The 24,975-nt window shown below is 40.6% G+C and overlaps 2 protein-coding genes and 1 long non-coding RNA gene across 3 annotated transcripts; all 3 read left to right on the top strand.

The window, feature by feature from the left end:
- Nucleotides 1-6,101: 6,101 nt before the first annotated feature.
- LOC310990468 lies at nucleotides 6,102-8,859 on the top strand. The gene is made up of 3 exons (XR_014595579.1): nucleotides 6,102-6,211; nucleotides 6,742-6,773; nucleotides 8,670-8,859. It is a non-coding gene; the product is annotated as an uncharacterized lncRNA (long non-coding RNA).
- Nucleotides 8,860-13,156: 4,297 nt separating this feature from the next.
- elob (elongin B) lies at nucleotides 13,157-19,093 on the top strand. Its single transcript, XM_083977407.1, has 4 exons — nucleotides 13,157-13,264; nucleotides 15,728-15,862; nucleotides 17,239-17,350; nucleotides 17,469-19,093. The coding sequence occupies exons 1-4, from the start codon at nucleotides 13,262-13,264 to the stop codon at nucleotides 17,579-17,581; spliced, it is 363 nt and encodes a 120-aa protein (XP_083833533.1). The 5' UTR covers nucleotides 13,157-13,261; the 3' UTR covers nucleotides 17,582-19,093.
- A 2,370-nt stretch (nucleotides 19,094-21,463) lies between these two features.
- Nucleotides 21,464-24,932, top strand: LOC310989824 (uncharacterized protein; the record flags this gene model as incomplete). The annotated part of the gene is made up of 3 exons (XM_083976975.1): nucleotides 21,464-21,903; nucleotides 23,004-23,235; nucleotides 24,175-24,932. Exons 1-3 carry the CDS (start codon nucleotides 21,520-21,522, stop codon nucleotides 24,930-24,932), a joined length of 1,374 nt encoding a protein of 457 aa, XP_083833101.1. The 5' UTR covers nucleotides 21,464-21,519.
- Between the last annotated feature and the right edge of the window lie 43 nt (nucleotides 24,933-24,975).

Here is a 24,975-nt window from a genome sequence, read left to right as displayed (position 1 = left end):
AAACACAGTTAAAAATGTTTTACTCATCATTGATAAGCACTAACTATTTATAAACTACATACTAATGAGTATTCATGCGTTTTAAATGAAGATTCAGTATTTATTAATGCTTAACTAATGCTTATGTGTACTTATTATAAAGTGTTACCGACATCTGGTATGTCAGGGTTGCATCTGCACCCTGACACACTGTGGAGCTGCAGTTTACGTGTTTACATGTTGTTTAGGTGTAAAAGTAAATCTACCACACTCGTTTCTCATCTTTCATACAGAACCAGAACAGCACAGTTTCAAGAGCATGTTTACATTTGCAAAACTGCACTTCTTAATACATTAACAATACATTTTAAACACATCAATAATGTTATTTCTTTCCGAACTTGTTTGACTGACGTGTGTGAATGTATCTGGTTCTGTATCGTGTGGCTTCTGCTGACTGACCAGCCAACGAAAAAACACAAAGTCATAAAGATCACGAGTGAAAAACAACAAAGTGTGATCCCACGAACATCCTGTGACACGTCGTCGTCTGACTCGTCCGTGTCTCTCAGCTGCTGTGGGTTCAGCTGTCCGACCGGCTGTGGCGACAGCTGCTGTCAGGCCCACAGGAGGAAACAAACTGCTCACACACAAAGGACACTGCAAGTAAAAAAGACAAGCAACAAGTTTCGCCAGGGAAGGGCAACACACAGAGTGCTGGCGAATAATGATGAGGGCTCTACTCAGTTCAGTGTGGTTTAAAGGGATTTGATCTGAATAGAAGAATAAAGAGAGGATAATACAGGTTCAGTTTCGGGTTATTTCATGTCCCAAGGGGCAATTTGGGTTGCAGCTCTAAAAGAATGAAACATAAAACATATGACATTGAACACGCATCAGTATAAATAAAAATATAAATAGCATGTGCACAGACTATGATCATGTAATAAATATATAAGATATAAGAAATATGGCACTGTATAAGATACTAATCCAAGATAACACTGTTAAGAACAGTGGTCAAGTAAAGTGCATCAGATAAAGTGCAGTCTCACAAGGAGGAGGAAAAACAGGACAAAACTTTAGACATTGGAACAGCACAGTGGACAATACAGACAGTGATACAGGATACCACCACCAGCAATTACTTTGAGGCATTCAATGCTCGAATGGAGGAATGCAACTCCACAAGAAATACGTGCAAATACAGAATACTTGCAAACAAATGCATTCTTTGGTATATTGTGTGGGGATATTTAAGGTTGGGTCCATTTGTGCAAGTTAATTAGATGCACTGCAAGGTCTTAAAGTGCACAGAAGTCTTAAAAAACTGTGATTTGTACTGTTTTGTTGTGGTGCATGAGATTGTTGTAAATCAATTTTTATCTGATGCTTCCCACACCACACTTGTCAGGGAAGCCTTTGTAAAGGAGATTATATTTTTCAAAGGTCTTTATAGAAAGTATAATATACTGAAATTTAGCAGAGTAAATAGGGATCCAGTGGGAGTGTTCAACTTAACTAAAGGGCCTGACTGATTATCATCTGATCTGAGTTTCTCTCAGTCATATCAGTATCAGTGTGTGCGTGTGTTTGCTGATGTGCTGATTTTGCAGGTGGTTAAAAAAATATGTCATTGTATTGGTTGATCCACTGTGAGAAAAAGAATATTAATGTTGTTTGTGGTTCTCTCATTTCTATAGGTTTTTTCCCACACAACACTGTAGGACTGATGGGAGCTGTGAAAAGAAAGCCTGCCATTAAACATCTGAGGTTTTTTTTTTTTGCCCTTTTTCTAGTTATTGTCATTCATCTTTTGTGCATTTTACAAGAGTATATATATATATATATATATATATATATATATATATATATATATATATATATATATATATATATATATATATATATATATATATATATATATATATATATATATATGAAATAAAAGAAATATAAAATTGACACTACTATTTACTACCATTTATTGTTAAACAGTAAAATGTTGACCCTCCAATGTATAAAAATACATATAGTAGCGGCTTCAGCAATGTCCTCCTGCTGTCAGTTTCCACTATATTTGAGAAGACTTTTTACACTAATCTTCAACAATTTATCATGTTATTTCCAACCATTTTATGTAAATGATCCTCCTTCTCACAGGTTCTACTTGAAATCTATTCTCAGCTTTTGCTTCAGCTATATGTCAGCTTTGCTTCATCAGTTTTCTTTGGCTGTCAGGTTCCAGTAAATTGCAGCAGACTCTTCAACTAATTTCATTGTATTTGTGTAGTAGCTATGTCATAAGTGTTTAAATCCATATTTGAGGGATGATTATTGCACAACTGTATTTTTCAACTTCCTAATATCCACATCGGCCATACTTTCAACCTCCAGTAAGGTCCGTGTACGAAGTATAATTCAATTGCGTTGTTCACTTCGAACCATGAGAAATGTCATTTTTAGGGGTATTTCCTATTTCATTGACGTAAGACGTACAACGCAATTCAGCGCACCGAAGTGCCCGCTTGTTCCTTTCTCCAACTTGTACAATGAAAATTGAAAAAGGAAGTCGAGAGCCGGAACCAGCCTTCAAAATAAAAGCTCCGTGTTTTGAAGCATGTTGGCTACAGCGCCGGACAATTTAAAAGAAAAAAACCCCGAAACGAATTAAATACAAACTCACAACAAATCGCCTAAACGATTATCATTTCATAAATGTTATAAAGTGATATTTCGGCTACTTTCCCCACAACTGTCAGGATCTGGGGATTTTCACAATAAGGGCACTGGATCGCACTGAGATGCTGTCAACGACGTGAGGTGAGTGAGTCAAACTTTGTTGTGGTTGATGACTTCATCACTGCTGCACTCATGAAGTAGGTCACACGTTATGTTGTTTTAAATTTTTTCGACCTAACTTCTCCAACCAGTGTTTAAATTGTTGACCTGTAGCTAACGGTTAGCTCCAGAAGATAATCAACGCTAGCAATGCTAATTGTTTACAGGTAAACTAGCTAGCGGTTGTAGCTAATAAACAGCTGTTGGATGCTAACGTTACGTCTTTTGTTATTATCAGCTCTTTAACTAAGTTACACCTCATTTGAATATTTTCTTCTCTAAGTCTGTGAGAAATGTCCTCATTTATGGTAGAAGTGAATAAATACGCGTTTTTGATTTATTAATGCTAGTTGTGTTCACAACTAACTGTGTAACATAACTTATTACCAGCATCATGTTTGTCCACGCAGACTACAAAGCAGTCTAAACTACGTCTAAATGAAATATGAAATGTCATGTGTGTCTCTATTTGGCAGATGTGGGTACACCGTGAGCTGATGCATGAACTCATCCTATGACAGCACCAGGATCAGCTTGAAAACAGCTGGTAAGTTGAGAGTAACCAGTGAGTAGAGTCCATCATTTAGACACATTTTTAGGGCATTTTGATCATCACATTTCCACGGACATGACTCCCTGTCATCATTTCATCGATTTATAATGTTTAAAGTTTGAATTCAGTGGGGAAGCTTTTAGTCTTCTTCTTTGATGTGGTGCATTTGTATGGCAGCGTTATAGCGCCACGCCAGCTCCACACAGGCCTGGCACAATACTACAGTGTTTTGAGTCGTGTATACACAGTCTGAAAGACCTCATCATTCCTTACTGTGCTACCAGAGTACTCTGCTCCCAGAATGCAGGTCTGTTAGTGACTCCCAGTATCTCTAGAAACAGACTGGGAGGTAGAGCCTTCAGTTACCGGGCTCCTTTACTGTGGAACCAGCTCTCTCCATGGGTCAAAGAGGCAGAGAGACACTCTAGCTACATTTAGGTCTAGGCTTAAGACCCTCCTCTATGACAGAGCTTGTAGTTAGAGCTGGTTCAGGTAGCTCTGAACCATTTTATAGCTACACAGCTACAGTATAGGCTTAGACTGCTGGGGGGGACATCACGTTACAGGAAGCCCTCTCCTCTCCTCTCTTTTTGTGTTGTCATTATCTGTTGTACTTTGGCCTTGGTCTTACACCCTCTCTGTGTTTTCCACAGATTTCTCTAGAGCTCCACCTGCAGCGCCTGCTTTCCTCTGCCCCTACACCAACCAGCCTGCCCATCAGTACTCCTGCTCTCCTGTGGATGGAGTGTCACTCACCTCAGATGCTTTTGAAGGAGCTTCAACATGTCTGCTTTCTGAGTCCCAAACTGTACCTACTAAGAATGGCTTTCACAGCAAAACACAGCCTGCTTTCTAGTGCAAAGGATAGTACTAAGACACAGACATGCTGGGTGCTAGGATTTTACAAATGTTGAACAATTAATAAATTAATTTGGAATTTATATTACCTCCAGAACTTCCATTGGCTCACAATTCCTTATCACATTCAGTTCAAAGTCCTTCTCCTCACCTTCAAAGCCCTCCAGAACCAGGCCCCATCCTACCTCACTGACCTTGTTGGACCATCACACCCCTCCTGGCTGCCAGAAGCGATGCAAGTCATCAGGGGAACTTTCTGAATCTTTCTTTTTTTCTTCTTCTTCTTCTTCTTCTTCTTGTTGTTTTTGGAAATGAGTTACTTTCTATTGTTTTGATGCATTGTGTTCATGAATTAAATGTTGTAAGTTGGAACTCAGAACCTGACTCTGATGTGTTTGTTAACTGCATTGTACTGACATTTTATTTTTTACAACTATGAAGCATGAAACTTTGCTCAGTCTTAACCTCACTGACCTGCACTGGAGAGGCTGTATAACAGACTTATTATTCAGATTTCTTAGCATCTTGTCACTTATTGTAATACATTTATACATCAATTTACTGTAAATGTATTTCATTTAATTACCACCTACAGTATGTACCCATCCTACAACACACTATTTCTTTAGGCTAGTGGATATTTTATAGCACCCTCCAATTATTGGAGACATTTAGCATTATGATAGGCTTTTGAGTGTGGCAGGAAAGGGGACAATTGCACAAGTAAAATGATCTCATCTTCAAGAACTGTTGCATTGCTTTACTGACAGAATTAGGCCATGTTGTGTACACCATCACTGATGAATACAAACAACAAAAATACCACAATGATTTATGATGACTTTGATTTTTGTGACCCGTATGAGCTACTGTGCATGTTTCATCTGGGCACTGGACAAAGAATAACCATCTCTTCTCATCATCCAGTAAATTAAAAGGCAGTGTTTACATATGAAAATGAATCAATGTACCCTACTACAACTATAACTTATATTGCTGTACACTCAAAGCTGAGCTGAAACTCATGCACACCGGCACGGATGGACAGGTGCGTCGGAGAAGACCTGTGTGGTTGAGAAACATGAACAAAAGCTCCCGCACACTGTCTTCACTTGCATAGGTTAATTAAAGGTGTACAGAAATGGCCGTTTGTCCTGTTTGTCGCGCCGAGTTGTCACGAGCTGCAACACGAGTTTACCCGAGTGAGGAAAACGAATTTGATTGGTCGTTATCGAGCGGGCGGGATATTCAAAGCTTGGGGCGAGACCGAGCTCCGTGTGTGTGTGCGTGTCTCAGACGTTGAATGACGGATTACGGATCCAATATCAGTGGCTGGTGAATCGTGTACAGGCTGACGTATAATCCGTGCGCCTGCATTATCCAATGCGAAAAAAAAAAATACACACTTTCATCCCGGATTTACTCAAAAATAGAATTTTGCACAAAGTTTGGCCTACAACGTCTGAAAGATGAGTTATCACATTAATTTTATCACCCAAAGTGGGCTCAAATTCAATTTTCTTTTCTGTACACCTTTAAACAACATTTGGTCCTGAGACCGTCCTTGTGAACCTGACGAAGGTCTCAGGACCGAAACGTTGTTTAATAACCCAGCAAACATTTCCTCGACCTGGGTCGAGATGGAGACGTCCAATCTACGTCGCGTCACGTCGTGACCTTAATTCGACAGTTTTTCAACATGATAAAATAACATCTGAGTAAATATGACATACATAATGAGTCATTTTAGATCGGATTAATTGGTTAAATACTGCCAGCAAACATTTTCTCAATCCGGGAGAAAACAATGTAGTACCATCAAGTGTATTGGCGGGGTGGGCTTAAATGTTTGTTATTCTAGCATCCATCAAGGAACTATTTTCCTCGCGTAGTGAACGCACCTGGTTTCAGCTGCGGTGCGGCGGCGGCGGCAGAAGAAGTTTTGAGTCGGCGAGGAGAAGACACAGACGCGTGTGAAAGGTGAGCTTCGAAAAATAGTGTAATTTAAAATGAAAATGTGCTTGGTAAGACATTATACGTTCATGAGTTACATGTTAAAGTTCTGATTTTGTTGCTGCATCGTGTAATGTTACAGATATCTGCTGCATGTTATTCGTAACCGAGCGGCGGCTAACAGTAAGCTAGCAGGCGAAATAGCAAGGCCTACCCTGATACATCGAGTGTAGCATCGATGTTAAACCGAGTATATGTTCACAAAATGTACATTTTAAATTCAAATTCATACCAAGGAAACAGAGTAACCTCTTAGAAAAAGAAAAGTTTGCTGCTGTGAAAAGTGTATCACTTTATTATTTTTTTTATCATAAGCAACATGCATGGCTATGACCTAACAGTATGACAAACATTTTAAGATCATGACACACTAACGTTACTGAGCTTGATGATGTCATATTTAGCTATCTCTACCTGAAACAGGACTATATTTTTGTGTCTCTGTCTCTCCCATAGGCCTGTATTGATAACTATCTTTTCAATATCTCACTTTACAGGTGTATTGCTGTGATAAAGAGACGCATACCAGGTAAGATACTCACACTAAGGGTGATGGCTTGAATGATTGTGAAGATTTTACCATCATTGCTCTTGTTATACACAGGGCCTACAGTAGTAGCGGTTCAAAAGTTCCCCTCCAGGCTGAAAGTCAGATGAATGGCCTAGGTTTTCCCTATGTTTTCCCTTTTTGGCAAGGTGAAGAGGGCCCGGGCGGGGATTGAACCCACACCCTCCCGGGTAAGAGTCATGCGCGCTTGCCAGTCACCCAAAGGGACATCCCCTTGGCCAAGTAGCCAGGGCGCATGATCAATTGGAGGCATAGTGACAGGAACCTCAACTGTCACATCTTCAAATCCCAGCCGCAGGAGTGGCCCCCCTCTTTCTCATGGGAGTGTCCATGTTTTGCTGTAACTCCACCCATTCACTGAAATACAGGGTATGACCCTCACAAATTCTCATCGCCAAAAGTCATTCTGATGTCATCTGAATGTCCACTGACCGCCAGAGGCAGCACTTAAAGCACCTCTGGTCATAATCATCATTTGATTTGATTTGTGATGTGAAATGATAACAGGCCTATGCGCTGGCCACTGTTTTATTCAGAAATGAAGGCTAGTAATACCTCCTGTCAAATATTGGATCACAATGTAATCGTTGTGAATCTCCATTTAAAGATTCCTCTTTTAATTTTAATTTCAGGCGATTTAAATAATTTTGGAAGATGTTTGCAGCTGTGCAGGTATTCAGTGCATGCCTTATGTCTTAGGTCAGGGAATTAGCCTTATCATTAGGGATGTTGCTGATGCTCATGTGTTTATCTACTAAACAGGATTTTATGTGTGTTAGGATGTGTGATGTGTGGTGTCATGTACTACAAGTTTAAAGTAAATAGTAAGCAGCTGAATTAGCATTATAAACCCATCAACCTTTTGTCTGCACTAAGTGGGCAATTGGTCTTCCATTGTCACACAAATCAGAGAGGCAACATGCAGCTGGCTGTGAGGGGGAGGTTACTGGACGGCTGTGGGCCTGAACTTCTCCTGAGCTCGGCTATCTCCTGTTACCATTTCATCAGCAGCCACAGTGTTGGCAGATTACTCTGGAAATGTGATTCTAACCCTGGAAGACCCACTGTTGCAAAAATAATAAGTCAAACAATTTTCGGTCCTGCAACATTACTTGGATTTAGTGATCTAATCTGTCAATCAATATGTCAGATTGAAGTACTTAAAATACCCTCCATATTTTTTACTACATTCTCTAGAACATGTATATTACTGTGCAAGATATTCCCTAGACTTTTTGAAATAACTTTTTTTTTTATCATTGTTGCAATATTACAATGTTGGGTAAGAGTAGTAGTCAAACAGCCCTGTTGCAGTTTTTAGCTTCCTTCAGTTCTGTGAGAAGTTTCCTCTTGTCACAGAAAGCAGGACCTTTAAGACACTCCTGCTCATGTTCTTATTGTAGCTCCGAGAGCATGGAGTGGCAGACTTACTTTTAGCCTAGCAGGCATAAACAACTGAACCCAAACATCCACAAATACACACAGGCGGCGCGACCCCTACTGGGCACAACAGGGATCATCATGAATGATCTGCATTTTCCCTTTGTACTTCCTTCCTTGACCCAGGTGGACAACAGGATGGTTAAAGAGGAACTCTTAAGGATTCCATCCTCAAACCTGCTCCATGTGTCCCTTAGCTCCAGAGTCCTAATGCTGGTTAAATCAATGACTTGTAACTAATGCCTATAGGCTTTATAAGGAACCATCAGAAGATTCAGGCTACTGTGTGGGTCTAAGAAGTGGTTATGTCATTACTCTTTCAAATCCCAGGACAAAGTCTTACTGTAATTTATAAAGTGCATTTTACATCTGAATAGGTGCTCTATAATTTTTTTTTTTCTTGTGTCCTCTCTCCAGCTGCTGTGAAAAGATGGAGCATTAAGGCCACAGATGTGGAAATAGAGAATGCAATGATGAATCATCTAAAGCATGCGCCAGCCAGAAGCGGGGGGAAGGAGCAGATCCTCGTCGCTGACTGTTAAGCCTCCTTGGCTATGACCTGACTTTACAAAAAAAAAATTGTTCTCTAATAAATATATTTGTTTTACTTGTTTATATGTTTTCAATACAACCAGTTGAATAGATCTTGTCCTGAATGCTTTCCTTTTATTATTCTACCTATTAGTCCATGCACCACTTGTATTTTACAGTATAGCCTAGGTGAACATCACAAGGATATTTTAAACCTTCAGGTTTATTTGCTATCAAAGTTTCCGTCAGGTTCACTTTTCCAAAAATGCTGATGTGATTTGATGTCTTTGACTTTTTGAAGTCAATGCAGCTTGAGATTTTTTTTTTTGCTAAAATTGAGAAGTTTGTTCAAGTATGTGTAGATTAGAGCATTGAGAATTACACATAGGATATGCAGCACAAGATCTGTGCTTTTCATAGAATTTCTAGATATGATAATGCCAGTTATAGACACCTTTTGAAATGCAATACATTACATGTGTAGACAAAAAGGTTGAAATGTTGATGTAAAAATTATGCCGTCTAATAGCCGTCGAAAAGACGTCGGTCATGGCACCGACGTCAGGAAAACTTTTATTTAAGCACCTCAAATAGACGTAGAATCAACCTGTTAGATCGACGTTAATTAGACGTGAGATAGACGTCATGAAGTAGCCTGCTCTGTGAGACGTTGATAAGTCGTCTAAACGACGTTGAAACAACGTAAAATGATGCCGTCTATTAGCCGTCGAAATGACGTCGGTCATAACACCGACGTCAGAAAAACTTTCATTTGAGCACCTCAGATCGACGTCGAATCAACCTGCCTGACCGACGTTAATTAGACGTGAAATAGACGTCAAAATGTTTGCTGGGAAACCTATGCAAGTAAAGACAGTGTGCGGGAGCCTTTGTTCATATTGCTGTACACTCAAAATGCATGGATTTCTTACTCCTTTTTTTTTTTTTTTTTTTTTTACAATTGTTCACACATATGAGATATCTTGTCATGCTTTAAACTGTGTGGTGCCTGTCTGGAACTCTTTTGCTACAGAAGAATTAAGTTATGATGTGTTATGGTTAAAGTGAAGGTTCTCTTTATTGTCATCAGACACTTTACATACTGTGACTTGAGTCTTACAGTACTGCGTCTCTGACTGCAATATCTCTGACCCAATGGAAGGAGTTGGGAGAGGCTGTTCAAAAGGTGAGAGGAGTCTCTAATGATGCTTCTGCACTTGACAAACAGCATTGTTGTGCCAACTCTGAAGTAGATGGGTAGTGTGACCCTATGATTGTTTCTGCTGACCTCATGAGCCTCTTGTCAGAAGCACTGTCAATCACTGATTAATAAAAATAATAAAAACATTCTATTTATTTATTTACTCAAAGTCACCTTTACATAGTAAAACAAACAAGATAAAAGAATACATGAAATACATACAACAAAGAAGATGATCAATACATGAACAATGAAACACAGAAGCTTATTTCACTTAAAAATAAAAAGCAAGTTTGAAAAGGTGGGTTTTGAGCAAATATTTGAGAGCATTTCAGCCCGTACAGTCACGGATGTGTTGAGGAGAGAGTTCAAAAGGGAGGGGGCAGCGATGGAGAAGGCTTTGTAACCCCAGGTTTTGTGCTTGGTACTGGGAGGAGGAGCGGAGGCAGTGGGAGGGGTGTGATGGTCCAACAAGGTCAGTGAGGTAGGATGGGGCCTGGTTCTGGAGGGCTTTGAAGGTGAGGAGAAGGACTTTGAACTGAATGTGATAAGGAATTGTGAGCCAATGGAAGTTCTGGAGGTAATATAAATTCCAAATTAATTTATTAATTGTTCAACATTTGTAAAATCCTAGCACCCAGCATGTCTGTGTCTTAGTACTATCCTTTGCACTAGAAAGCAGGCTGTGTTTTGCTGTGAAAGCCATTCTTAGTAGGTACAGTTTGGGACTCAGAAAGCAGACATGTTGAAGCTCCTTCAAAAGCATCTGAGGTGAGTGACACTCCATCCACAGGAGAGCAGGAGTACTGATGGGCAGGCTGGTTGGTGTAGGGGCAGAGGAAAGCAGGCGCTGCAGGTGGAGCTCTAGAGAAATCTGTGGAAAACACAGAGAGGGTGTAAGACCAAGGCCAAAGTACAACAGATAATGACAACACAAAAAGAGAGGAGAGGAGAGGGCTTCCTGTAACGTGATGTCCCCCCCAGCAGTCTAAGCCTATACTGTAGCTGTGTAGCTATAAAATGGTTCAGAGCTACCTGAACCAGCTCTAACTACAAGCTCTGTCATAGAGGAGGGTCTTAAGCCTAGACCTAAATGTAGCTAGAGTGTCTCTCTGCCTCTTTGACCCATGGAGAGAGCTGGTTCCACAGTAAAGGAGCCCGGTAACTGAAGGCTCTACCTCCCAGTCTGTTTCTAGAGATACTGGGAGTCACTAACAGACCTGCATTCTGGGAGCAGAGTACTCTGGTAGCACAGTAAGGAATGATGAGGTCTTTCAGACTGTGTATACACGACTCAAAACACTGTAGTATTGTGCCAGGCCTGTGTGGAGCTGGCGTGGCGCTATAACGCTGCCATACAAATGCACCACATCAAAGAAGAAGACTAAAAGCTTCCCCACTGAATTCAAACTTTAAACATTATAAATCGATGAAATGATGACAGGGAGTCATGTCCGTGGAAATGTGATGATCAAAATGCCCTAAAAATGTGTCTAAATGATGGACTCTACTCACTGGTTACTCTCAACTTACCAGCTGTTTTCAAGCTGATCCTGGTGCTGTCATAGGATGAGTTCATGCATCAGCTCACGGTGTACCCACATCTGCCAAATAGAGACACACATGACATTTCATATTTCATTTAGACGTAGTTTAGACTGCTTTGTAGTCTGCGTGGACAAACATGATGCTGGTAATAAGTTATGTTACACAGTTAGTTGTGAACACAACTAGCATTAATAAATCAAAAACGCGTATTTATTCACTTCTACCATAAATGAGGACATTTCTCACAGACTTAGAGAAGAAAATATTCAAATGAGGTGTAACTTAGTTAAAGAGCTGATAATAACAAAAGACGTAACGTTAGCATCCAACAGCTGTTTATTAGCTACAACCGCTAGCTAGTTTACCTGTAAACAATTAGCATTGCTAGCGTTGATTATCTTCTGGAGCTAACCGTTAGCTACAGGTCAACAATTTAAACACTGGTTGGAGAAGTTAGGTCGAAAAAATTTAAAACAACATAACGTGTGACCTACTTCATGAGTGCAGCAGTGATGAAGTCATCAACCACAACAAAGTTTGACTCACTCACCTCACGTCGTTGACAGCATCTCAGTGCGATCCAGTGCCCTTATTGTGAAAATCCCCAGATCCTGACAGTTGTGGGGAAAGTAGCCGAAATATCACTTTATAACATTTATGAAATGATAATCGTTTAGGCGATTTGTTGTGAGTTTGTATTTAATTCGTTTCGGGGGTTTTTTTCTTTTAAATTGTCCGGCGCTGTAGCCAACATGCTTCAAAACACGGAGCTTTTATTTTGAAGGCTGGTTCCGGCTCTCGACTTCCTTTTTCAATTTTCATTGTACAAGTTGGAGAAAGGAACAAGCGGGCACTTCGGTGCGCTGAATTGCGTTGTACGTCTTACGTCAATGAAATAGGAAATACCCCTAAAAATGACATTTCTCATGGTTCGAAGTGAACAACGCAATTGAATTATACTTCGTACACGGACCCAGTAAGACATTTTAAAGCTATTTTTGTCAACATTTAACCTTTCTCTTGTGTTCGGGTCACCAGTGACTTGTTTTCAGGTTTTAAATGCATAAAAGTACCATATAAATTTGTTTATAGCATCAAGGCTTCTTGACTTTTGACTGTCAGGAACCTCTATCTAAACAAAATAAAACAAAAAACTTTTTCTTTTTTTTCACAAAATTATAAAATGCTCTGGTTAAAATTATGACATCTGTGGTAACACCATAAATGGTAGCAGAAAGCTGACAAGAGGAAGGTTCAGTTGAAGCCAAGGGGGTATACTGACATAAAAGGCCCAGGGACCCACACCAAAAAAATATTAAAACCAATATTTTTCATGGATAAGGAAGTCTAACAATGTAACCAAGAGAAGAAAAACAGATTTGATGAAAAAAAAGAAGTTTTAGTGTATTTTACAGCTGATTTAAAACACGGGTCAAACCTGACATGAACACCATAGATGGTAGCAGAAAGCTAACACAAGACTAAGGTTAAAACAAAAAAAGTACTTGTTTCACTTTGACCTTTTATGACTTATTATGACACATATCACACAGCATGTTATTGATTTCTGATCGGTGTTTGGCTGTAATAAAGCGCAGCAGCGGCCCCTGGTGCTCGGCCGTGGCGCCGCCGCCGTCTCAGGCCGATGCCGCTGTGATCTCACTGTTGTCGCTGTGCAGTGGAGGAGGCGTTTTTTCTCCTCCTGTGTGTGTGCAGCCAGCCGCAAGAAATGGTGAGTGAGGAAAACAGATACAGCTCATACAGTAACGACCAGTTGTTGACTGAGCATGGAAAAACAAACAAAAACTATTTAAATTAGTCACTAAATCCGTGTCTGTGTGAGCGGTGAAGTGTGTGTTGTGTTGTCAGTAGGTTGAAAAGAAAAAAAAGCCTGTCACTAACAAGCTTCTGTCTTTGTTTAGCTAACCCCCTCTGCTGCTAGCGTGGGCTAGTTAGCATGTTAGCTCCCCTGCGTCGGCTCAAACATGCGCTTTATTTTAAAATCTCGAGCCAGATCACCCAAGATAAATGGAGGGCACATACATTAACATTGTTTTGGACAAATGACAACTCAACTAACAAACTTAAGTGTTTGACAAACGGCCGGCTTAGCCGCGAGGACGCTAACTGAGCTAACTAAGCTAAAGTTGACAGTAGCTCGGCTAGCGGTGAAGTCTCAGGAACAACTTGGGTTAAAACAACTTGGATGGTGTTCACATTTAAATATAGCAACATGTTTATAAAACATTTGATAGGTGTTAAATAGCCGAAAGCTTACGGGGGGTTTACACTTTCCGTTCCCAAGGAAGCAGCTACAGCGGTATGCAGTTAGCTCTGTGGCTAACTGCCTCAGCTAAGCTAAGCTATAAGCTAAGCTATGTGGTCGTGACGCTAGTTAGCAGCTGCAGCACATACAGCAGGTCTTAAAACGCCAAGGTGTTGAGGTTAGGGTGATGTTAAAGAGAGGAGGAGAGCAGGGTTGTTCATTTACCAGCCCTTTAAACTGTTGTCAGTGTCACAGCCTCATCACTACTGCTGTCACCACAGCTTCACCCTGTGTAACCTGGCTAAACAAGTAGTTTATGTTAATCAAATCACAGAGATTTACTATGTAACTTGCTTTAATTAATTTGTTACACTTATCCTAAACTGTTCACTGATTTTAAACCATTTCATACAATTAAACCTGCTGCTTACATGTTCTAATTTTACTCCTCAACTAATGTACAAAGTCAAGTCAAGCAACTTTATTAATACCAGTGGGTAGATTTGTTTTGCATCAGGAGGGTAAATCCTGTTTAAAAAAGGACAAAACACAAAGCAGAACACTTAAACAACACAGGACAGAGACATGGACAGGAATCAAGCTCACTGATTGTAGTTCAAATCAAGACAATACATGCTCCATAAAAATACCAGTGTAACATAACTGTAAAATATGTTAAGAGCATGACGCAGGGAGCAGTGAATAAGTTAAAACAAAATAGATACAATAAGTTAAAATACATAAATAATGAGCTAAACATAATAAAAGCAGTAAAAAAGTGCACTGTAACTTATTTAAAAGACAAACAGCAGCAGAGACAAAACCGTTTCTGTAGCATGTGGTCTTTGACTCTTCGTTGACATGCTTCAACAATGTCCTCCTGCTGTCGGCTTCCAATATATTTGAGTTTTTTTTTTTTACACTAATCTTCAGTTCAAGTTATTTCCAACCGTTTCATGTAAATCAACCTCCTTCTTACAGGTTCTACTTGAAATCTATTCTCAGCTATTGCTTCAGCTTTGTCAGCTTTGATTGCTTCATCAGTTTTCTTTAGCTACCAGGTTCAAGTGTTTTGCAGCAGACTTCAACTTCAAAGTTATACTTTTCAGCTACAGCGTCAGTCTTTTCATTATTGCATCTTATGTTTAAACCATATGTGCATGTAATGTTGTGTGTTGTGTACTTGATTCTATAAGTTTTCTTTCTTTTTTTTTAAAGATCGAAATAAACTCACTAAACTAAACTTCTTCAGATAATTCAGCATTGCTTCAGCAGGGCATTCAGCTGATTTCAGCATTCACACACATTTTCTCCAGGAAATGTTTGCTTTCTCTAGTTTTGACAGTTGTAGTTATCAATTTAATATGAAACTTTATCTGCATCAGTGTTGGATCCTTGTGCTTTTAAAGCTTTGGTTTACTTGAGACTGGTGATATTGTTGATGTGCATTTTATTCAGGTATCCAAATTTATTAAACACTTTGTGTAATGGTTTTATTTGGGAACCCACTTTGATATGATAGCTCAGTGGTGGATGTAGAGACGGTACTCTCAAAGTTTCTACCTGGTGATGGTCGATGTTGTGAGGTTTTACCATAGCTGATGAGCAGTAATTGTTTGGTTATGAATTATTCATCTTCACATTTCAGAGCTTCATTCATAAGCAAGGCAAATGAGTTTGAAATCAGTAGTAAGTGAGAGGTCATCGCAGCTACATCACATCCTGGTTGTTTTTCCTGCTAAGGCATAATAATCTGATTAAAACCTGACAAAGGAGGTCGGGTGTTTGAGGGATGAAATGTGCCTCCAGGATTTTCCAGCGTCATGTTTGAGAGAGAGCAACATTTCCAAGGTCGATAAATGAAGTTTGTCTAATGCGAATCAGAGTCTCATTTCAACTCTTTCTCCCTGTTACCTGATCCCACTGCAGGATGTGTTTCTAATGATCCGACGTCACAAGGCGACCATCTTCACCGATGCCAAAGAGTCTACCACAGTCTATGAACTGAAGCGCATTGTGGAGGGGATTTTAAAGAGGCCACCTGAAGATCAGAGGCTTTATAAGGTGAGATTCATTACCCCAAATGTCTTCCAGTTGAGAAATGATCTCTGATGGCGCAGTCGTGTTAGCAGATACTGGTGGAAGAATAGCAGGCACGTGTTCAGTTATATAAATCGCTGTAATACTTTAAGAGACCAACTTTAATCTATCAGTCATATGAAACTCAAAATTACGGTAACCTTTTAATTTACAGGCGTCATAATGTCTAGATATAGCCTAGAAATAACGGTCAATTTCATAGTAATGTTGAGAAATGTAGCCAAGAAATAACGATTGATTGTGTAGAAATAGCCCAGAAATCAATTGCAAAGGACTTGGTGGAAGAAAAATCAAAGCATGAAAAGCATGTGTATAATCTTTTGCAAATTGACCGTTATTTATAGGCTATTTCTTGACATTAGTGTGCAATTAATTGTTATTTCTTGACATTATCATGTAATTATCACATAATTAGCGGCCTGTAAATTAAAGGGTAACCCAAATTACTTGTCATTCAGAAGTCTGCACTATTCATTTGGTGAAACGGACATTTTACTTTGTTGTCATTGTTCGTACCCACCTGTTGGTGCAACATGTTCATATGCATTTAGAGCTTAGATAGTGGAATTCACATTTTTACATAAAACACTGTCTGACCAAGGAGAGGGTAGGGATTGATAATGTGAAAATATTTTCTCTGAGAGCGTGTGAGCTTCTGTGTGAATTAGTTGATTTAATTAATCAGGTGATCAAAATCAATCAGCAGCTACCTAATAGTAGTAGAGTAACTAATTGATCTCAAGCAAGAATGGCTTGACATCGGCTTCAGCTTTTTAAGTATGAAGAATCTCCACTTTTCTATTTGTTATATAATAAAATATAGATATATTTGAATAGTTTTAGCTTATTGATGGTTTATTTACTAAATTACAATAATACCATTCATAAATTAGTTGCGTAAGTTAGGCTAATACCTTTAGTTGTATTACACTTTTTGTTTTTAAATGGTGCAAATGAATAAGCAGGAGTTCTGTATGGTAGATTTTAGTATGTTTTTTTTATCTTAATTTTCCATAAAGTTTGACCATTTTATACCATATAATATACAGTTTCAGATTACACATACAGTGATAGAGGAGTTCATCCATCCTCAACGGTACTGAATGCAAAGATACCTCAGTTACAGTTACAATCTTTGGCTTCACCTTCAGCTGACACTGAATACACAGCACACTGGGAACAACTTTACCCGTTTTACCTTCAACAAATCTCTGCCGGCGCCCTGAACACTATCTCTGGAAAAAGTACACGGTGATAATGTGCACTCTGTACTGTCTGTGACTGGGTGAACTTCTGGCTCTGCACTACTCTCTCTGACTGTTCTCGTTTCCTTCCACCAGGATGACGTGCTGCTCAACGACAGTCAAACTCTTGGCAATTGTGGCTTCACAAATCAAACAGCCCGACCTCAGGCCCCAGCCACGGTGGGATTAGCTTTCCGTTTGGGTGGTGGTAAGTGGCGTCATTACAACAATCATTCCCCTTTTTTTTATTACCGTACATGTCTCAAGTTTATTTTGCCTTTTCTTGTTTCACTGTCGTCACTTCCTGTTTTCTGTCGTTCTCCCAGATGATTCATTTGAGCAGCTGAGGATCGAGTCCTTCTCCACTCCCCCAGAACTCCCCGACGTCATGAAGCCCCAGGACTCGGGCAGCACAGCCAACGAGCAGGCTGTACAGTGAGGGAGTGGGCGGGGGGGGGAGAGAAAAAAAAAAAAAAAAGAAAAAGAAAAGGAGAGGGACGCACAGAAGGGGGTCTGAGGGGAGGACGCACGGCGGGGGGAGGGAGGGAGGGAGGGGCTGAGTTTTTTGGGAAGTGATGCCTCAGCGGCTGAGTTTTACCTTGCCCTATCTTCAGCTGGGCATAAACAATTACAAACATGGATTTCCCCCCTTGTTGTAAATGTGAGGGGGGGCGGGTGCTTCAATGGTTCATTTGTCCTGAAATCGGAGAACGCATGCTAAATTGATACTTTCACACAACAAGACCCTTCAGAGAAACCTGACGGACTTGTCATGACACTGTCAGTCATCCATGGGATTGGTAAAAGGCTGAACATAAAGAATTGTACCTCGTATTTAATGAATTCTAGTCTTTATTTGAGGTAAGGCTGACGCCGCCTTACTTGTGTTTTTTATTTTGCTGGCTTAAACGTGGGAGTTGATGATGAGGTGTGACATTTTTAGGCTTTTATGTTTGTGTGTTTCTTTATTAAACTATTACTAGGATTTAACATGTTTTTGGTCTTTGGCCTGGATATGTGTTGCGACAATAGCTAGGAGTTTGTGAATTTCTAAGTTACTATCTGTGTTTCAAGAACTTTTTGAACAATATGAATCTGAAATTAAAAAAAAAAAAAAAAAAGATAGATTCACTTGTTTGGCAGAAGATCCGGCATTAAGGTGAAGATTTCTTGGTACTTTATCTCTCCGTAGTTGTAGTTTTCATACTGTAGCTGCTCACAGGAGTTACTGAGACTCTGTGCGCTCAGTCGTGGGTATCTGCAACGTGTTTAATACTGGCATGGGCCTGGTGTTGAGAATAAAAAAAGAGTGAGAGGCATAGCAACAAAAATAGCGACTATTGATTAATTTATATTACTAACAGAAGTGGGGACTAACCAACTTCCCTCTCCAGTGTTTGATTGTAGCCCATGAAATCATGGAGATGTTGGTGAGGTCTTGCTGAATCCAATCATTGGGCCTAATTGTTTCTAGTAAACATAATCCATTGTAATTTAAACATAGCTAGTTGTGTGATGGGTTATGGAACTGTGCCTGTGAATAGTGGGCTGCACACTTGACCCTCCATCATCACCGAGAATCACTGCCCCTTTTAGTTTTGGTTCATGCTGCAACTTGTGTTGTGTTAAACACCATTAATACCTTAATAAAACACATCGTTTTCCTAAGACTAAGGGAGGGATTAGATGCGAACTCTTCTGCACAACAAATCATCAAATTAAAGTGTATTAAAAAAAAAAAAAGGGTCTCATGATCTACAAAGCTACGACTTAAAAAACAAAAAAAACAAAAGTCCACCATTATTTCCCACAGGAACGGATATTCTGACTTGGGGGGGTGTTGGGGTGAAAAAGCAAAACAAAAAGCATTTGCAAATTGAGGCTGTTAAACAGTGGGACATGATCAAAGTTGCACTTGTAACAGATTTAACATTAAAGCAACTGTTTTTCACCCTTGTGCACTGTTGTTATTTTTGTATGATTGTGTAGTCACTAGTCAGTCAGTGGTAAATGTAACAATGCGAATGTTGTATCATTTTGTGCACATAAACAATTAGTAAATATACATTGTATTTCTACAAGACAACCATAGTGCATATGCATATACAGTATTAGGTTTGTAAAGACACTCATGGTAAATGGACTTGCACTTATAGTGCTTTTCTCATCTCTGGGACCACTCGAAGCTGTTAAGTTAACACTGTTGGTCAGATTCACCCATTTACACACACATTCATACTGTGCTTACTTTTTTGTGCATGGTGTCTAACCATTCACACACCGAAGTGTGGGTTCAGTGTCCAGGGACTCTTTGGCCTGCAGACTGGAAAGGCCAGGAATCAAAAAAACCTCTGACCTTCTGGTTAGTAGACGACCTGCTCTACCTCTTCCCCAGCCGCATGACTGATAGGTGTACAGTAGCAATGGCAACTGTGTGTAAATCGAAATCTTGAACATAAATACATATACAATAGTATGGGATGGTGATTTGTAGTATCAAATTGTAAAGATCTATGTTTGTAGGGCATTTGTTTAGCATTCAGGCAAAATTAATGTATAAAAAAAGTAGAAACGTACTCAAGTGAAACTTTTACTAAAGATCTGTATGGTCAATGAAATGAAACAAGATTTTGTAAATGAACATCACAATATCCCGGAGCCCCAATCTGCGTTAAAAATCAAAACAAATCCGAAATATAGCCTAAAGTTTCAAAGTTCATACAAAAAAACGAAATGTATTATTAAAGGGATAGTTCACCCTAGAATGATATTTCGCTCATTATCTACTCACCCTCATGTTGACTAAGGGCTGGAAGAAGTTTCGGAGCCCACCGTCCCTTCTCTGAGTTACAGGGGGTCTTAGCGTAGCAGTGCATTTCAATGCAACGGTTGCAAAGGGACACCAGAGCTCTTCGTAAAAAAAACACACACAAAAAAACATCCAAATACCTCCATGATGCTCGTATGTAATGTCCGTCTTGTGCTGAAGCCCCAAATTGCGGAATTGTCCCGAAAAAAATTAAATAAGTCCACATTCCAAGCATGTTTGTAGCATTAGCTCCCAGTGTTGTTGTCCGGTCTTCCGCTGCCAGCGCGCATGCGCAAGAGCACATGAGAGCACTGAGACCGACTCGAGTCTCAGTGCGAACGTTGCGCATGCGCGCTGGCAGCGGAAGACCGGACAACAACACTGGGAGCTAATGCTACAAACATGCTTGGAATGTGGACTTATTTAATTTTTTTCGGGACAATTCCGCAATTTGGGGCTTCAGCACAAGACGGACATTACATACGAGCATCATGGAGGTATTTGGATGTTTTTTTGTGTGTGTGTTTTTTACGAAGAGCTCTGGTGTCCCTTTGCTACCATGGCATTGAAATGCACTGCTACGCTAAGACCCCCTGTAACTCAGAGAAGGGACGGTGGGCTCCGAAACTTCTTCCAGCCCTTAGTCAACATGAGGGTGAGTAGATAATGAGCGAAATATCATTCTAGGGTGAACTATCCCTTTAAGTTTTCTGTCGGTCGACTGACAAATTACTCAAAAATGTTGTTGTTGTTAACGTGTGGAACAATCTAATGTTTTTGTTTTGATGAAGCAAACGTTGATATGTGTGATTCGTACTATTTCTATTATTTTGAAACATGCATTTAATTTAATTTATCTTATTTTCTTATTTATTTGTTTGCTATTATTATCTTTTTTATTCTATCTTAATTCACCCATTCTTTTCTCTATTTTATCCCACTACACCTGCTTATTCTTACCTAGTGTCTTTCTGGTCTTCTCTTTTTATCTATTTTACCTCATTTGATCTAGTATCTCTCTTATCTTCTCATTCTATCTATTTTACTTCATTTTACCTAGTGTCTTTCTCGTCTTCTCAATTTTACTTATTTTACTTCATTTTATCTAGTGTTTTCCCCACTGCAAATGAGTGAGTATTAGATAGCGTTACCCCGATAAAATCCAATGTTCTAAAATTATTGTGTGAATGTGTTTGCGAATCTATGTATGTCTCCCTAACATGTGTTCCCTATGTCTCCCAATATGTGTCCCCTATATTGCTTGTTTTTAACATGTAAAGCACTTTGAGCTGCCATAGGCATGAAAAGTGCTATATAAATAAAGCCTGATTGATTGATTGATTGATTGATATAAAACCTAAAACGCCCACGGTCCTTAAACGCATTATTCGGTTTCTCCCACCGCATTGAACGGCCCTTGAATGCAGCATCAGGTCGGCTAGCTTAGCCGCGTGCTAACAACAACAACACAACTTCTACAGCCGTCCACGCCTCGTGTCGTGTCTGTGCGGCTCCTTATGACCTGATAAGCGGGAAACGGGACTATCGGAGCTGAACCGACGCCGGTGATGGACGTCGGTGAGTGTGTGCTGTCGGCGGGCCGGGCGGTGCTGGACATGGTGGAGCGGGAGTGGCAGCCGCTGTCGCCCGGGGAGCTGGAGCAGCGGCTGGACCAGGCGGTGGAGGAGCTGCTGGAGGCTGAGCTGATGGCCAGGGTCCGGGCTCAGCCGCCTGCTGCTCCTCTTCCTCCTCAGCCTCCTCCTCCGACCTTGTACGTCCAGTTGCTGCAGACCAGTCGACCCAACGTGGTGCTGGGGGGGAGTGGGACCCAGGTTTCACACCACGCAGCGGCCGCAGCAGCAGCGAGCAGTGTCCCGGTGGAGGCAGCGGAGGCAGCGGCCGCAGCAGAGTCCCAGGAGCAGGCGGAGACTCTGGACGGTGCAGTGGTGAAGGTGACTGACTCTAATCATCATCATATCCTCCAACGTAGATGGGGCTCTTAAAGTTTTGAACAAGTAGAACAATCTGACAACAAAACTTGATAGTTTGGGAAATGTTTTTGCAATGCATGATGCACCTGCAGTCAACACTTCCTCAGATCTTACTCATATCATTAGTAGGCTACTTGATGAATGTGCTGTGCTGCTAACTCCACTACACTGCTCCCTCCCTCTATTTTACAAGTGAATAGCCTATGAAATAAAAATTGTCTTATATTATTGATAGCTGTAAATGAACCATGTGGCAGTTTTCAATCATTTAGTAAATGTAAATTGTACTTAGGGTTGCAGCTACACAAATTGATTAGTTAGGAAAAATGTCCAAGGAGACTTTTGTGCAAAGAACAATTAAAAACACAACCAGATAACAGTGATATATCAGAGAAAAACGATTAATCTTCACATAGAAGACCCTGGAATCACAGTATGTGATTCAAAGTATGTATTATCCAAAGAGCAGCTGAGTAGTGGAATGATTGATTGATTGATTGATTGATTGATTGATTGATTGATTGATTGATTGATTGATCAAGTCAAGTCAAGTCAAGAGATCTTTATTGTCCCCAGAGGGCAATTTGTAGTGCAGCCAGCAGCATAAAACAACAATAAAAACCAAAGCACAACAGTGACACAACATACGCTAATAATAAAAATAGCAATAAAATACATACACAGGACAACAATTAGCAATAGTTAATAAAATAGATAAAACAACCAATAAAGTGCAACCATGCCATCCTAGAAGAATTGATTGATTGATTGATTGATTGATTGATTGATTGATTGATTGATTGATTGATTGATTGATCAAGAGCCTCATGTTGCTGCCTGACATTGTGTGTTATTTCTTTTATTTATTATGCAAGTTTTTAGTTTCTAATTGGTTCTTAGGTTATTTATCGTCTTCTTCTTTTCTTTTATCTCATTGGTCTTGAGAAACACTTTTCGTTCTCTGTGTTTTTAACATGTAGAATGACAAATAATGAATCTGAATCCGCTAACTGACTGACTTTGGATGCTGTAACACAATTTTTTATTTTTTGTCTCCTCAGTACATCACAGAGCTGCTTCAGAGCTCCGAATCCCGGACACGACTGGCCGGTCGGGCGCCTCTGTCTCTGCCCCACACCGTCCTGCTGTCCCTCACCCTGCTCACCAAGCGGGTCAGCTACCGCTCCGTGTCCCGTTGTTTCCACCTGGAGAAAGGAAACATCCACAGGATCTTCTTCTCTTTCTGTGAGCGCGTCAACATGCTGGAGGAGAGGATCATCAGATGGCCTGTCGGTGGGTTCATGGCACTGATGGAGATCTGCTATGTCATTTATTTTAGTTCTGAATGATAATGGCTTGGGTGTTTTCTGTTTATTTACTTATTTATTTTATTTTAATTTATTTATTGGTTTATTTGACAGGGATAATGCAACACTAATCAACAATATTTGAAAGAAACTGTAAGTGAGCCAGATTTAGCCAGTAAGGCGAATTTTCATCCGTTGTAGCTGGCCAGATGTTAAAGGCAACCTAAAAAAGGGATACTTCACCCAAAATTGGTGATAATTCACCAATATATATTCACTGTCATGCCAAGGAAGGGTTTGGAGAACTTTCGGAGTCATCAAAACGCTTTAGGAGTTCCAGGGGGGGTCCGGCTGGCAACTGGTTTTTATATAATGGCGGTGGATAGAGTTCACTTTTGAATCATCCAAAACACACACTATGAAACATCCAGATACCTCCATACTGCTCGTCCGTCCTTTTTTTTCAAACAACTTTTTCATGTGGCGGCTTCAGGACACTTGGGTCAGTACAGACGAGCAGTATGGAGGTATCTGGATGTTTCATAGTGTGTGTTTTGGACAATTCAGAAGTGAACTCTATCCGCCGCCATTATATGAAAATCTGTTGCCAGTCGGACCCCCCCTGGAACTCCTAAAGTGTTTTGATGACTCAGAAAGTTCTCCAAACGCTTCCTTGGCATGACGGAGAGTAGAAAATTGGTGAATTATCGATTTTGGGTGAAGTATCCCTTTTAAGTAATGCATTAAACAACTTACATGTGAATTTACTTGATAAAAGCTCATAATAACAAATAAGACATGTATATATATATTAAAAAAATTGACATAATGGCATAATAACAGCTCATGATGACAGGTGACACATGGCATGTAGACAAAAACAATTGCAGCTAAAAACACATGTAAACATCTCTCTTCTCTCCAGGTGAAGAGGTTGCAGACGCTCTTTTCCCTCTTTACAGTCCAGAGAGCGGGCAGGAGGAGGACGAGGAGGAGCAGCAGGCTGTCCCCCAGGTGCTGGGAGCGCTGGGACATATCCAGATCCCTATCCGGCTGCCTATCGGGAAGCACGACGTGGAAAGCACAGTGCCCGAGGTGAAGAGGATGAGACAGGAAGCCCACCCGGACTCGTGGTTGAACCTGGAGCTCGTCTGCAGCCACGCCGGTCGACTGCTGCACTGCCGGATCAGCAGAGGGTCGGACGTGGACAGAGGCGTCGCCCTGAGAGACAGACTCGCACGGCACCCTGAGCTGATGCCTCCTGGCTGCTGCCTCGTAGCCCGAGCCGGTTACCCACTCACAGCTCACATTTTGACTCCGTACACGGCGGGGGGAGGAGGAGAGAGGGAGCAGCTGTTCAACAGGACGTTAGAGGAGCATCTTCTCCACAGCCTGGACCAGAGCGTCGCCGGCCTGAGGGCCAGGTTTCAGAGGCTCCGCTATCTGGACATCGGGAACTATGAGAGGGCGAGAGCAGTCGTGTTGACGGCGTGCGTGCTGCACAATGTGTTTCTGGACATGGGACACGTGGTTCAAGGAGAAGTCAAGACAGAGGAAGGTGTAGACCAGGTGGGGGAGGTGGGGGAGGAAGAGGGGGAGCTGGAGGAGGAGGAGGAGGGTGTTCACAGGAGAGACGCCATCTCAGATTTGTTGTTTAAAAACTTTGGGTCTGGCAGCACGTGATGGCAAGAAGTTTGTTTTTAAAATCCTGTTTGATAAAGTTTTA

The sequence above is a fragment of the Trachurus trachurus genome (assembly GCF_905171665.1).
Source record: "Trachurus trachurus genome assembly, chromosome: 8".
In the NCBI taxonomy this organism is placed as follows: domain Eukaryota; kingdom Metazoa; phylum Chordata; class Actinopteri; order Carangiformes; family Carangidae; genus Trachurus; species Trachurus trachurus.
This window is presented reverse-complemented; position numbering and strand designations above follow the sequence as displayed.

Coding starts and splice junctions, on each gene's coding strand:
- elob (XM_083977407.1), top strand. Junction 15,863..17,238: donor AAGATCAGAGGCTTTATAAG/GTGAGATTCATT, acceptor TCCTTCCACCAG/GATGACGTGCTGCTCAACGA. Junction 17,351..17,468: donor AGCTTTCCGTTTGGGTGGTG/GTAAGTGGCGTC, acceptor TCGTTCTCCCAG/ATGATTCATTTGAGCAGCTG.